General features: G+C 34.6%; 1 protein-coding gene and 1 long non-coding RNA gene across 8 annotated transcripts; one reads left to right on the forward strand and one right to left on the reverse strand.

Moving 5' to 3' along the window:
* Positions 1-909: 909 nt before the first annotated feature.
* Positions 910-14021, forward strand: LOC132698501 (uncharacterized). Of its 2 annotated transcripts, XM_060664619.1 has the most exons (6): positions 910-1178; positions 4672-4863; positions 7295-7400; positions 7453-7659; positions 13205-13389; positions 13501-14021. In XM_060664619.1, exons 1-6 carry the CDS (start codon positions 910-912, stop codon positions 13712-13714), a joined length of 1173 nt encoding a protein of 390 aa, XP_060520602.1. In that variant the 3' UTR covers positions 13715-14021. The 2 variants fall into 2 exon arrangements, 1 of the variants encoding a protein (XP_060520602.1); XR_009618383.1 differs by lacking the exon at positions 910-1178 and adding an exon at positions 2209-2338 and having other exon boundaries at positions 2403-4863; positions 7295-11993; positions 13205-14021.
* On the reverse strand, positions 4774-14595 carry LOC132698514 (uncharacterized). Of its 6 annotated transcripts, none has more exons than XR_009618386.1 (4): positions 14371-14595; positions 14016-14226; positions 4974-5984; positions 4774-4908 (listed from the first exon to the last, which is right to left on the reverse strand). It is a non-coding gene; the product is annotated as an uncharacterized LOC132698514 (long non-coding RNA). The 6 variants fall into 6 exon arrangements; XR_009618392.1 differs by having other exon boundaries at positions 4785-4908; positions 4978-5984; XR_009618391.1 differs by having other exon boundaries at positions 4858-5783; positions 5850-5984.
* Positions 14596-14831: the final 236 nt, after the last annotated feature.

Below are 14831 nucleotides of genomic sequence, written 5' to 3' on the forward strand. Positions count from 1 at the left end.
GACGTTTCGCCAAAATCCCACTTGTCATCTTCAATGCTCGCGCTCCGAAAACACTTCGAACACTTCGGAGCACGAGCATTGAAGATGCCAAGTGGGATTTTGGCGAAACGTCTGCAGGATTCCAGTCGGATGCAGGATTTGCAGGATTCCAGTCGGATGCAGGATTCCAGTCGGAGTTCAACGAGCGAACGGATGATATCCCGGAATATAGTGTCATCATATTTTTCCATCCGTGAATCAATACGTGAGAATATATATATATATATATATATATATATATATATATATATATATATATATATATATATATATATATATATATATATATATATATATAAGAAACTATGAAACCTGCCCAAATATTGAGAGAAAACCTATGATGAAAGTTGGTTCTTCGAATAAATATCGGATTTTTAAAATGAATATCTTTTAATTCTCTGTTCGAAAAACGCTGATTTTGTAAGATAAAAGCCAACCCACGAAAAAGGTGATTGCAGTTTTTGTTACCTGTACCCCACAAAAGTTGCTCCTCTTAACATAAATTTGATATTTATGATTTTAGAATTAGGTTCAGTATGCCAAAATTACTAAATGCTAAAATTTCAAATCTTGCCCCTAACCCGTTCCCGAAATATCAATAAAATTCCGTATTTAGGTCCATTTGTTTTAAAGGCTGTGACTTCGTGGGGGGCGTTTATCTCCATATGTTTATAAAGAAAACGAAGGCTTATTATTTATGTTATGTTAGAATGTTGTTATAGTTTGACTCGCTCGGGGCACCATATATAGGTATAACATCGTGTAAATATAAGATCATCTAATCAAATTTAATCACTCGAAAGGCCCGTTAAGTGTAGATAAAATATTTTTCCTTAACGAAAAACGTTGTAACGACAGTTTTAGCGTTAAATGATTTCGAATGATATGGTTCCCCTAGTCGTTTGGGTACTGCTTTTCTCATTTAAGGGCACTGATGCTGAGATCGATATATGCCTTCCTTTTAATTCAATATCTGAATCTGACAGGAGCATATTTTTAAAAAATTTTTCTTCTCAAGTGCCGAAACTTATCGAAGAAATTCAACTAAAAGCTGGATGGTCAGTCTGCGACGAAAAAAGCGGCGGAATATGTACAACCGTCGACTATTTTGATATTAATTTCTCCCATCCTGCGTTGACGCAAGTATCTCCACAGATATTAGCCAGTAATTATGACATTCTAATACATTGATTTTCCGTGTGGCATATATATACGACCGGGTGTCCAATTTTCGATGGTTTTACGGGGTATCTCGCTTATTAGTAAAGATGCGGTGGTTTTCGTGACACAATTTTTTCGAGAAACAAAATATGCCGGAAACAAGATTTTTATAACCTCTTTTGATTTTTCAGATACATGATGTTTTTGGAAGCTTTGCATTTTGGGACACCCTTGGTATCTCAGTTATTATGTATCTTATTAGAAAAGTTAAAAGTGGGTTTGTCGCCGATTTTTAAGCAGAGTTCAGCGGCATTTTTTTTTAACGATAACGATTGATGAAGAGCATCTCAAAAATATAAAAAACTCCATCGTTGTTTTTAATATTAAGTCTTATATTTAAGTTGGATGATTTTGTAAACGCCGACCGCCGACAAAGAAAACAAGGAGATTGATGAAATTAATGTATTGGCTTCAATCCGAATAAATCCAAGTAGTTATTGCTGGAAGATAAGAGATTCTGTCGGAATTATTAAATCACCTGGTGATACACAGCGCCAAATAGAGTTTTATAATTGGAATTTACCTACATAAAGTATATCCTGAAAATAATTTTGAAACAGTAACATTTCCACGAGGACAAGGACTTATTATTTTAAATGCAATAAGATTCATAAGAACCATGTTTGAAACATATTTAAGACATAATGGAGATCAATATAAGCACACGCTAGAAGCAAGGAGTGTGCACAATGTGTACAAAAATGTTTGTAGAATATCAGAAAGTAGAAATTGTTGAAGCAGTCTTTGCCGACGATGTTGTGCTAATGGCAACAAGTGAAAATAGTCTATATATGACATGACTAGTACACCTGGGGGAGAAATGAAACTTTTGTGCGTAATTTGTAATTTATTTTGCTATTTTTAAACCTGTTAGTTTTTTTTTTTTCAACTTAAACAATTTAGCGACATATGCAGGCCACGCCATCTCACTCCCCACCACTAGAGTGTTCTCGAGCACAGCACCGGCTACCTGCTCAGTCCGTGCTATGCCGTCAAGATACAAATACATTGACAAGTCAGACAGCGAGATTTTACTAGTTAGTTGGTAAAATCATTAATCATCGATATATCGATCAAGGTAAGCCGCAATTTGAAAATTTTGTTAAAGTATTTTACAACTATTATTTTCTATTTCCCTTCAGATGGCAGCAAATAGAAAAATAACATACCAAGACGAATTCCTTAATTACGGTTTTACACAAACAGAAGACAATGTTACAATGAAACCACAGTGTGGTGAATGTATGGAGGTACTGACTTCAGAATCTTTCAAAAAAAAGTCAATTAAAACATTTAGATAATTTGCATTTACACCTGTCTTCCAAACCGCGAGAATACTTTGCAAATTTAGAAATATCTGTTAAAATTCAAAGATTGAATAGCAACTTGTTTGGTACATTTGAACAGCGTTCAGTATCAAGGGCTAGCTTTGAAGTAGCCTGCCTGATCGATTGCTCGAAATAAGAAACCATACACTATTGGTGAAGATTTGGTTAAACCAGCTGCTGTAAAAATGGTAGAGATTATGTGTGGTCAAAAAGAAGCGAGAAACTGAATTCAGTGCCCTTGTCTGCGAGAATTGTTTAATTGTTTTTCGGCTTTCGTAAAAAAATAACCCAAATATTGAAGTAACTCCACTTTATGATCCATCGTTAGGCCCTTACGGTCAAATATTTAGAACCTATACTAGAAGCCGTCATGCATGATGTCATGAAGATTGTAAATTTTATCAAGATACATGCACTAAACACGCGGCTATTTCGTGAATTATGTCAGGACAGTGAAGCTGAATATACGGACCTACTTTATTATTCAGAAGTATGAAACTAACTAACCAAAATAAGGTTGATCAAAAAAATATTCTCGCAGATGAGTTTAAAAACTTTTCCAGGGTGGCATATCTCGCATATTTAGTGGAGATTTTTGAGAGTATAAATATATTAAAGAAAAAATTGCAAGGAAAGAATATTAATATCAGCGTTTGGATTAAAGCTGCAATATTGGAGACAGAAAGTAGAACAGAACAAGATAGCTTTTTTTTTTCAAAATTGCACATGAAGAGGCGGTTAAAAAATTGTTGCCTTTTGGAACAACATATTTGTGCGAACAAGGCTTTTCAACTCTAATGAACATAAAAACGAAGAACAGAAATCGATTAAATGCCGAAGACTGTATTCAAATCGCTCTTACATCAAAAAGTCCCGATTATGAAGCAATTGTATCGAACATGAAACAACATTATTTCCCCAAGGAAGAATGTTTTCAATTATTCTTTTTTTTTCTAAATTGTTTCAATTCTAACTTTTGTTTATTCCACCGTTATTATTATTATTATTATTATTATTATTATTATTATTTGTTACAGTATCCCAAATTGTCAACCCTCAATTGTACTTCAATGGGTTTCAATTTCTGATATACAGTTGAGGAAAAATATTCGCCCCCACAGAAAATATAAGTAAATGATAATTTATTGTTATTTTGTAATTCCTATGATATTCTTGTATTATTAGACGAAAAAGCTAGTTTAAATTTAAATGATTTTTTTCGGTATTTTTTTTTGGATAATGATTAAAAAAGTTCCCCTGGTATAGACATATTGCAAGTAGAAAAATTTACGTACCTAGAAGTACAAATGGAAAATACGGAAAGTCAAGAAATTGAGATTAATGAAAGAATAGATAAAACAATAAGTTTATTGTATGCAATGGATCAAAAATTTATGTATTAGCAAGTAAGAAATATGACAAACAAAAATTGAAGTCTCTAAGACCATATATGGACCAGTGTTAATACCTGGGTGTGACTCATGGGTACTGTCAAAAAGACAAAAAATTAAAACGCAGGCAACTGAAATGAAGGACCTGAGGAGAGTGAAAGGTGTAACAAGAAGAGACAGAATCAGAAATAAAAAGCAAAATGCAAAGCTTCCAAAAACATCCCGTACCTCGTACCTACAGCGACATAAACCATCGAAAAATGGATCCTGTTCTGCGTGTCCCACTAAAAATGGCTGTATTTCGGGAATTATTAGCCGTATGGATTGCGGAAAAATTATCACCAAAGAGACCAGAGAAAAGTGGTGTGGGAAAGTTATATCTGTTTGTATTTAAATGTCTATGTCTCCGGCCTGGATAATCGCAATCAAACGAGCTGGGCCTCGTTTAAAAGAGCGTTCCTTACTCTATATTCTACCGCATTAAAAATAATAATATGCATTTGACAGTAGACGCTGGGGCGAAGTATGAAAAATAATGAATATAATAACAATATGAGAAAAATGTTGTACAACGCAAAATTCATCCAAAATTTTAGAATGCCGGGAATTGTTTGGCGGATAGATAAGTAGTACCAAAGTGCCACAAGCCAACGGCGCAATCAGGATGCGTTATTTTTTTTTTTTAATTTCAGTTTATTCGGCAACTTCAAGAAAATGTCACTGCAGGTGTCCGACACTTCACTAAAATATTTTCATACATTTGGATCGGACTTCCAGCTGGTCAACATAACGTTCGGCAACATTGCGATAAACGGTACCTACAATTGGTCGGGATTCGTCGGGGCCAACGAGTTGTTCGATATTTACGGCAGCGGTCCTTTCTGGTAAGGGCTCTGAATATCACATGGTGTCTACCACTGCTTCTAACTCTGTAATCAAATTTTAAACGACGGGATCTTTCGTTCCTTGAATTTCTGTTTCTCTTGCGCTGTACCTACGTCTAAAATGTTCAAGAAGGGACCTATTGCACAACAGATTCTGCCAATAGTCAACTGCTGCTCCACGCCAGCAATACTGAAAATGGATCATTCTCGTTCTTTCCCCACATTTAATAGTTCGACGTGCGCATATGTCAAATCTTATATTTTCAATTAGAACACAAAAACAAAGAAACAGCAAGCTAGTTTATGTATATACAAACTATAAGTCCAAACTTTTTGGAATTGACGTATGTACTTTTAATATTTAAACATTTTGGCACAAATCATAATATTGCAGTTTGACGTTGTGGTGGCGTTGCATTTCACTACTATGGATAGATAGATGTTAGTAATAATACATACCGAGCTTTTACACGTCATAAAATATAAAGTTAAATGACAATAAAATATAAAACGAAGTTTTCTAAAAAAATTAAAAGTTTAAAAGTAGGACACATAATGTATTCTAGGAAAACTGACAAATCCCAAAGCAGGACAACTTAACAAAAAATTAAAAAGCGGTACAATTAGCACTATACACCCACTTAAACACGCAACATCGCCAAAGTCATTGCTTAAGTACTCAGAAATAGATAGTAATATAATATATAAAATATTTTTTTACAAATATGTGGATAATAAAATTGCGTACTTACCGATTCATTTTCATTTTCGACATTTGTTTGACTTTTTCGTAAAAGTTATTGATCCCTTGTTAAGTGTAATAAATTAAAATACTATACGCGGTTCATGAAGTCTTAATTTTTTTAACACCAGTTCTCTGGCTGCATCCCGATTAAACTCCCGTAACGTTGATCGTAATACTGTAAACTTGTGATTTAACATTAATTGGAGAGAGTTATAAATAATTAATGAACTATAAAACTGACCGGTCTTAGTCGTATCCCATAGGCGTGGTATTGTACATATGATGATTGTCAAGGGCCTCGAGAGTGACAGATGGTGGAAGGAAAGAAAATTCTTATTCTTAATGTGTTCAAAGCTCTTTGCCACCAAAACCTAGCCTTGGGAATTGCAAAAACAGGTGAAATATGTCGAATATGACAGTCAACAATATACCGATTTGCGCACGAGGATAAACGCGGTCCAATCAGGTCACCAAAAAGAAGCACATAAAGAAAACAAACTGTATTAAATGAGGGTGAAAAGGCTGACATTAAAAGAATAACACACTTGTTTTACACAAAAAAAGAAATAACTAGCTTGGACAAAATAATGTTTAAAATGAAAAAGGATGATTTCATCCCACCCATGGGCAAGAAATAACTAAAAACAAAAAATAAATACTTTTATTATTCTAAAAACTACCCGTGGTAACGCCGCTGTCGCATTACTTTTATTCACCAAACTCGTCTTTATATTATATGCAAATTAGCGTAATGCTAGTTTAGGAACAATTAGAGGTGTGTAGGTCTTAAAACCGGAGATGCGGAATTTTTTAAAACTGTTGGAATCTATTTAAACTTTGTGATATAACATTTCGCCATGTTTATTGATCCCTGTCTTTGCAAATTTACATTTTATTACTACTTCGCTATCATGCAAAAAATAATCTGCTGAATCCAAAAATGCAAAACTATATAGTGAATGTGAAATTTAAAATTCAAAAAGTACCGTCGTTTCCGCTTAAAAATTGCACGTTAGCCCTATATTAAATCACCTAAATTTTACCAGGCGTTCACGACAGAAGAAAGAACGTGAAAGCGAACATAATCATGAAACCGAACATCAAATAAATCTTATTCGATCAAACTGCATGTAAACAATTCTAATACCAAAAAAAATCCAAGAATCCATAGAAATCTCAAAACAATCAATCTTAACCGCGACTCAGAATTTTACCTTTCACCAATATGGGAATCAGCCATCCGACGCAATGTTCATGTCTTTTAGCTCCGCCTTTGTCAAACAGTATACAATCAACAAAGTAGTACAAAGTAGAATGCAAAACCACGTTCAATTAAGCTCTGAACAGAATGGCGCTAGGAGAAACATCAGTTAGTTCGATACATCAACAACCGACCAAAAGATTTGTAAATAGAATTACAGTAGTCTGTAGAAGTTTTCCTAACAAATCTTAAATAGAAGTTAATAATAACGGTTAAAGGGAAAACAAACATATTTGCACAATCTTTTAATGAAAATGTTGCGATACCATCGAGATCAGTGGTAAATTTTTATTCCCTGAAATATTTTAACAGCGTCATGGATGAATTTTTGATCCTTTGATGTTTTAATCTGTTTTACCAGCAATGTAATTGGCGAAGTTCCATCTCCTTGTGTTATTGTGCATCTAATCTGGAATGTTCTTTAGGGCGAATCCGGTCAACTTTTCAGTTGGTGTTAACATGGACCTCAATTTTACTAGTCCCGAACATTGTTTAGCAATCGAAATCAGGGTATACCTTCCCAAATTTAATGTAAGTATAACCACTTCCTAGATCGCCTTTGCTAAACTATCCTTTTTTGAAGAGTAATTTTTCTGAACTTATGAATGGAGATGATGAATTGTGTCCGTTACTAAATGGGGCTATATCAGATATCGGACCGGATGCGGTTCGTATCATCTGGGACGAATATGTGAATTCGATAGATGGACCTCTTCCGCAGGCGATAGATAAGATACTGGAGTGGGACCGTAAGACTTCACTTCTGACTACTCTTATAAACATACTGGAGGTAAATAAGGGACTCGGATTAGACGAAGAGTTAATTTTTACACCTCCAAATTAATTCGTGTAAATTAAATAAAGTATCAAGTGTTGTTAGGGATTATTTTTTATTTATTCTAGATGATATATAAACTATTATTCCGTCCAGTTCGGTTCAATTTCCGCAAACATTTTTTTTTGATTTGCAAACTGTAAATCCCGTAATAAAAAATAGATGATAGTTTTTTTTAGAAAACATCATGTTTCGTTAACACTATAACTTTTTAAAACTAACTAGCAAACAAAACAAAACAAAATCCTAATCATTAAGTCTAGGTAATTTATTAAGGAGAGTAAATTCTAGCTAATGTAATTATAAACCAATAGTTAGGTAAGTAGGTAAAAGAATATTAGATATGTATATGCAGTGTGTCCCAGATTCGCTTCTCTATATAGGGATCTCCGCTCCGGTTATACCAACAGCAAAGGTGAAATGGAAAACGACCGACTTCAAATTTCCGGCCGGTCAATTGGTTTGGGAAATATCCGCGAAAAAACGAAAATGGCAGATTTTGTTTTTCGTCAGTAAATCCAAAACGGTTAAATTGACAGCTGTCAAAATGTTATCCAGACGCCTTTTTAAGTCAGATGGCGCGTATGCATGTGTCAATCATCTTTTGCTATCTCGCAACCCGAACTAACTTTTATTTTTTTTATATTGGATTTTTAGATTTTTGGAACGAGTGTAAAGATGTCTCACAAATGCACAAACAATTTTATCACACTTCGTAAAGTTAGGTCCTAATTATTTTATAAGTAGGTCATGATTTATTTAAGATTAACATTAATAAGTAACACATTGAATTTTCAATAGAATATGAAAGTAAAGAACGATCCCTCAACAAGTCAACATGTTTTACCTAGTATGAGTTTTTTAAAAAGAACAAGTCAGAAAAGTCTTCTTTAACTTAATTAAAACTTGAACAACCTACCACCGTCGTCCGATATAGATTGAAAAAGAAAATCGTAACAGAAACAATTTACAAGTAGTGGAATGTAAAACTTAATTATTTTAGCATCCGATAATTTTCAGATTTGCAAAATGACGTCCATTTGCATTTTTGGCAATTGGTGACTCTTTGTCTTAGAATTTCTAAAATCTCGGCAGTATTAAATTCATAGACCTAAGTTTTTGTGTGATCATTTAATGAAATAATTCTTTCGTCAAATTGCAAAACTCATCTCTGGTTAGAGTGGATCGTAAAACCGCAAAAGAAGAAGAATGGCACTATAAGTCGATTTCGTGATAATTGACGGAAGGTACTCAATTAAAAAAAAGTAAGTTAAATTACCAATGATACCCCACCTAACCCTAAGACAAAGAGTCACCAATTGCCAAAAATGTATCAATGCATTTTGCAAATCTGCAAATTAGTAGGTAACCAAAACTAACATAATAAAAATTTACATTACACTACTATTTCATTTTGTATCGAACTTGTAGGTTGTTCAAGTGTTAATTAAAATAACGATGAGTTTTCTGACTCTTTCTTTTTTAAAAACACACAAGTATGTAATTTATCCAAAATATCTGACTTCTTGAGACGTCGTTCGTTACGTTCATGTTCTGTTGAAAATTCCATATATTTACTAGACATATAGAGACCCCGCCTATGTTGACCGTACAGGAACTCATGAAGCAACTATGTAAAAAAAAATTGAGAAGGTCCATTCAACGTGCGAATGCGCGAGATTGACAATTTCATTTTTTACGAATGGCAGTTCTAAGTACAAATTTTGACGTTGGACCTATAAAACTTACGGCGTTCAACAAGAAACATGGTCGCTGACACATCGTCAATGCGTGGATATGACATTTTTACGGCAGTATTTTTTCAGAATATGTCGAAATCTTATTAAATTTTTAGGCAAAAATGATTTAAGGCGTGGAAAAGCAGTGGAGAATTGCAGCACCCACGTCGGAATCAGTATAATTCTGTATTTAATTTGGCATTTTTGTTTTTTTTAGCCATGTAGATGCGCTGAATTTTTCTACATGTATTTTTTCATGTAAGTTTTTTTTTTCGATTTTTTTTTGCTTGTAAATTGGCGCAAAGTGTTAGTTTTCATACACTCATGGCGTTAATCTCTATTCAACATGTAAAGAAAGTCGAAATTGCGACAGACGGCTGTTAAAAGTCTAAATATAACTTTGGATGCTAGATATCTAAGTGGAAATAGTATATTATGCAACAAGTGCGGTAAACGGCATTTGACTGAGGAGTTTATTTGACACGAGCGAAGCGGCTGTTTAATAAACGAGTGAGTTAAAAAGTTTACCGAACGTGTTGCATACTATACTTTTTCTACGACCGTTAGTTTTTGGGTATATTTTCGCAAAACACGAATACATTCACTAACATGACTGTCAGAATTGACAAACGTCAAAATTCAACTCGTGGGAAATATCTCCGAAAACATCCGATTGCTCCCAAACCCGTGCGGTAAAATCCTGGAAATGTCCGAAGTGGCTCGGATTCGTGGGAAACGAAACTGAGGTAATAAAGCGACGCTTCCCGCGCGCTAGATCGGTGCGTAATTAGGAATTTTACAGACGGGAGTAGAAAAATATATTTAAGAAGCAACTCCGCGAAGCAAACGGAATGAAAGTGCCAATGGACAATTTGTTGTAGGTATTGGAAAACATAATCAAGAAAATTAAAGACTATTTAAAACAAGTTTGTTGTGGAGAATAAATAAATTAATATAATTAGTGTATTTTATTTAGCACTTCAAAGAGACATCTTCGTTTCTAGTACCACAAGTGAGTTAAACGGTATTTGACTCACGAGTTTATTTGACACGAGCGGAGCGAGTTTTTAATAAACGAGTGAGTTAAAAAGTTTACTGAACGTGTTGCATACTATTACGTTTTCTACGACTGGTAGTTTTTGGGAACATTTTTGTAAAACACGAAGAGATGGTAGCAAAAGATCGAATGTTCAAATGAGTCGTGACATATACGTGATCGAGTGACAGAATGTTTAGGTTAGAACCAGCGATTTTTATAGGGATATCAAGTTTGAAACTTATTTAAAATGATTTATCTTACTAAGTTAACATTTTATTACTTTTCTTAAACAGGAATTCAGTTAATTGTGGGTAGTACATAACTCCTTAACAAATAGTTTTTCACGTCGACTTTATATATTATTCATGCAGAAGGTGTAACGGAACGCGGTAAAATTGATTTAATATTTTATAGTAGCTGACAAAAAAGGCATTTTGCATGTTTAGTCCTGAAACGTCGTATTTTATAACACTGTTTAATTTATAGGATTAAGATGATTTTAGAAATTGTAACTTTGATGCAATGAATTGTTATCTGTCTTGTACATCTTGGGAGGCTGCACTTGACCCGCGGGATGTTAACAGTTGTGTTGATTATTTTTATAGTATTTTGTATGGTGCGATTGAGATGTTTATTCCTATTAAGCGATTTAAGTCTTCAAATTTCCATGCATGGTTTAATCGTGAACTCCAGAACTTAATTGTTATGAAAAAAACTGCGCATACAAAATACAAGCAAACTAACAACGCTGATGATTATTTTTATTTCTGTGGGTTAAGGGATCAGTGTAAGGCACTGCGTAGTGAGTGCTACAGTGCATATATAATGCGAATTAATCAGGATGTCACGTATGACCCAAAATCTTTTTGGAAACATGTAAATAGTTTGCGAAGGTCATGTGCATATCCCAGTAACATGTATTTGGGTGACGAGGTTGCCGACTGTGGTCAGGATATTGTTGGCTTGTTTGCACAGCACTTTGCTTCTACTTATGAAGTGTGGGGGTGTGATTCCTAATTATAGTTTTGACTATAGTTTAGACTTTAACTCCATGAGTGTTTCACTTACTGATGTGTTTGAGAGTATTATGAACTTACAGACTGGATTTTCGCATGGCCCGGACGGGATTCCATCAGTCTTGATTAAGAAATGTGTTTGTACTTTGAGTAGGCTACTACAGCATATTTTTAACCTGTCCTTGTCTCCAGGTATTTTTCCCGACTTTTGGAAGATTAGCTATTTGGTACCGATTCACAAGAGTGGTGATAAAAACGATATCGCTAATTATAGAGGCGTTTGCATACAGTCTGTGGTTCCAAAACTGCTTGATAGGCTATTTTGTGAGACTTTCGTGGCATTGCAGGGGAATTCTGGCAGATCAACAGCATGGATTTGTACAGGGTAGATCTACCGTAACAAATTTACTCACCTACCAACAATTTTTGAACGCCATTGAGGAGTTTGGTCCGGTGGATTGTGTTTACACGGATTTCTCGAAGGCGTTTGACCGGGTGGGTCATGTGCTTCTTGTCTCTAAGCTTAGAACTATGGGCCTGGGGGCTGGGTTGGTGCAATGGATTAATTGTTTTCTGTCTGGTCGTACTCAGTTGGTTCGTATTAATAATTATGTCTCAGGTAAAATTGATATTTTTTCGGCAATCCCCCAAAGTTCTCACACTGGACCCATCCTTTTTAACTTGTTTATAATTGATATTGTTAATGGAGTTTCGGAATCGCAGTGTCTTTTGTTTGCGAATGATTTGAAGATATTCAGGAGGGTTGGATCTCGCAAGGATGCTCTGCTGCTTCAGAGAGACGTTGATAGTGTTTGCATGTGGTCTAAGATTAATAGCCTCGCGTTCAATATCAAGAAATGCTGTAGTATTAGCTTCAGTCGTTCGTTGAGTATGGTTCACAACCAGTATAGCATTGATGGAATCGTAATCGATTTTAAACTAAATTTTTTGACACATTTTGCTGAAGTAGTAAACAGATCAATTCGAGTCCTTGGGTTTGTTGTATGCAATAATGGCCAACTTACTCCACATTGCTTTAAACTCCTTTACGTCTCTTTGGTTAGCTCTAGACTAGAGTATGCATCTGTGGTATGGTCTCCATATTATGCCTGCCATATAGATAACATCGAAGCCGTTCAGAAAGCATTTTTAAGATCTTTGGCCTCAAAGGCGCATATTAATATCTATAATGGGTACCAGATCAACTACAGTGTTATAGCTAAAGCTTTCAATATTGATACTCTTCAAGCCAGAATATTTCAGAGTGATTTAGTTTTTCTCTTTAAGATTCTGAATGGTTGGTATTAATGTCCAGCTCTTTTACATAGAATACAATTTAACGCATATTACAGAAGCTGTGATAACTCAATGTTCCGCATACCTTACCATCGCGCAAATTATGGAGTTTATTCACCCCTCACTAGAATGCTGGAAGCGTGCAACTGTTTAAAGCTTGATCCTTTTGTGGGCAGTCTCCGCTCATTTCATTCTGATGTGCTGCGTTCGAATGCTGCCAGTTAATTCTGTTTATTGTTACTGTTACATTTTGTTATAGTTTCTAGTTGTTATTCTGTTATACTGTTTATATTGTTATACTGTCTTTCTCTCTTTGCCTTAATATGAATGTAAAATTTTGTAAAATGGTTAAACCGTAAATATATAAAATAAAATAAAATAAAATAAATAAAAATATACGTATATTCCAGTTATTGCAAAAAGATGTCTTAGAAGCACAGAAACAAAATATCAAGCATCAGGAAAAGTTGTTGAAAAGTGTGTTCATCTTAAGAAAGGGACAACATTTGAAGGATCAAATACGAGACAGGACAGGAGTTGCAAGCATGTGTAACAAAGGAGACCAAAAGAATATAGGCAATAGACTTGGGACAAGGTAAAGAAGTTATTAGTAATAAAAATATTTGTAGAAATGTGTAGTACATTACACTGTATGACTGAAACTAATAAGTATTAATAAATTTCAATTATGTTAACATAATTTTAGGAATGCAGAAGGTGTCTTACTTCCTTCAACTCAGTATGTACCTCCTGCCGATTGCCTCCACCTCTACGCAGAGATAGAGGCAATCGAATGTACCTGTAGAACTGAAAGACGACTAGAGTTCTGGGAGCAAACAAGCGACCTACATATTAGTTTGGTTATACAGTTTGGCAGAAAAGCTTGGCATGAGTTATTTTGGTGTCAAGGTCCTGTATGAAAGGATATTAACCAATTTGTTGGACCCTTCATCAAATATGGGCATAAATTTTGATTTTTTTCTGGGATTAGCAAGTATTTTATATTTTTTCGTAAGGTAACCTCTACCTTTGTATAAGTTAATAGGAACCACCAATAAATATTAAATAACAATATGCATATATCAAAGTGGCAATTTTTGAAGTCTTACATAAATATATTTGACGTTTACTAAAAAAAATACTGGCAACTCCTAATAAGGTGTATAAAGGTAGAAGTTGCCTTTGTTGTAAAAATAAAAAAATATTAGTATAGGATTTTACCTGGACAAGGCACTGTGGATTGAATGTCAAATACAAGGAAATGTGGATTTTTGTATCACCATAAGTACTTTTTTATATGATTTTGATGTGGCTATAGGAAATGCCCCATCTTATTCTCACTCGCAACTGGCTAGAACAAATTGCACAGTGAGTTCAGTCAGCTCATAATCAGTTTTATTCCCATCATCAGCTGTAAACCCCACCTATTTTGCTAAAAAATAAATTTTGTTGTGGACATTGTCAGTCATAATTTTTTTTATAAAATTTGATTTGATAGACGTCAACTTTTACCTTAGCCGGTGGCTGTAATAAATAGGGGGCGATAATGACAACAAAATATTCAAAAGATACTCACGGGTTAATAAAAAGTATTCTTTTGAATGCGGGTTGCAGCACCCTTCAATAAAATTTTAACCTATATTTTTTTGGAAACAATAATTGACCGGATTCATAGCAATTCATGTATCCTGTGTGGATTTAGCAACCGATGTACGTTCTGCATCTTTAAATTAAGCAGCGTTTTCCTAATTCGCATTCGGATTATACCTATCTACTATTTACTGTCAAATATAGACAACTGTATTATATTGGTTGGTTACTGTCAAATTGCAAAGTCTGCCATTTGACCTTCTGCTACATCGAGATCCCTCGCGAGGCGAGACACACCGAGACTTTCCGAAACGGGACGGAACGTCGTTCAGGATTTTCGATCATTTGAACATTTTATCATTTGTGGTGTTCCCTTAGAGACCACCCCCCGCCCGAACCCGAATGCCGTTCGGGATATTCGATCATTTGCTACCATCTCGTTTGAAC

Source organism: Cylas formicarius, unplaced genomic scaffold (assembly GCF_029955315.1).
Source record: "Cylas formicarius isolate icCylForm1 unplaced genomic scaffold, icCylForm1.1 PGA_scaffold_10__41_contigs__length_53128322, whole genome shotgun sequence".
Lineage (NCBI taxonomy): Eukaryota > Metazoa > Arthropoda > Insecta > Coleoptera > Brentidae > Cylas > Cylas formicarius.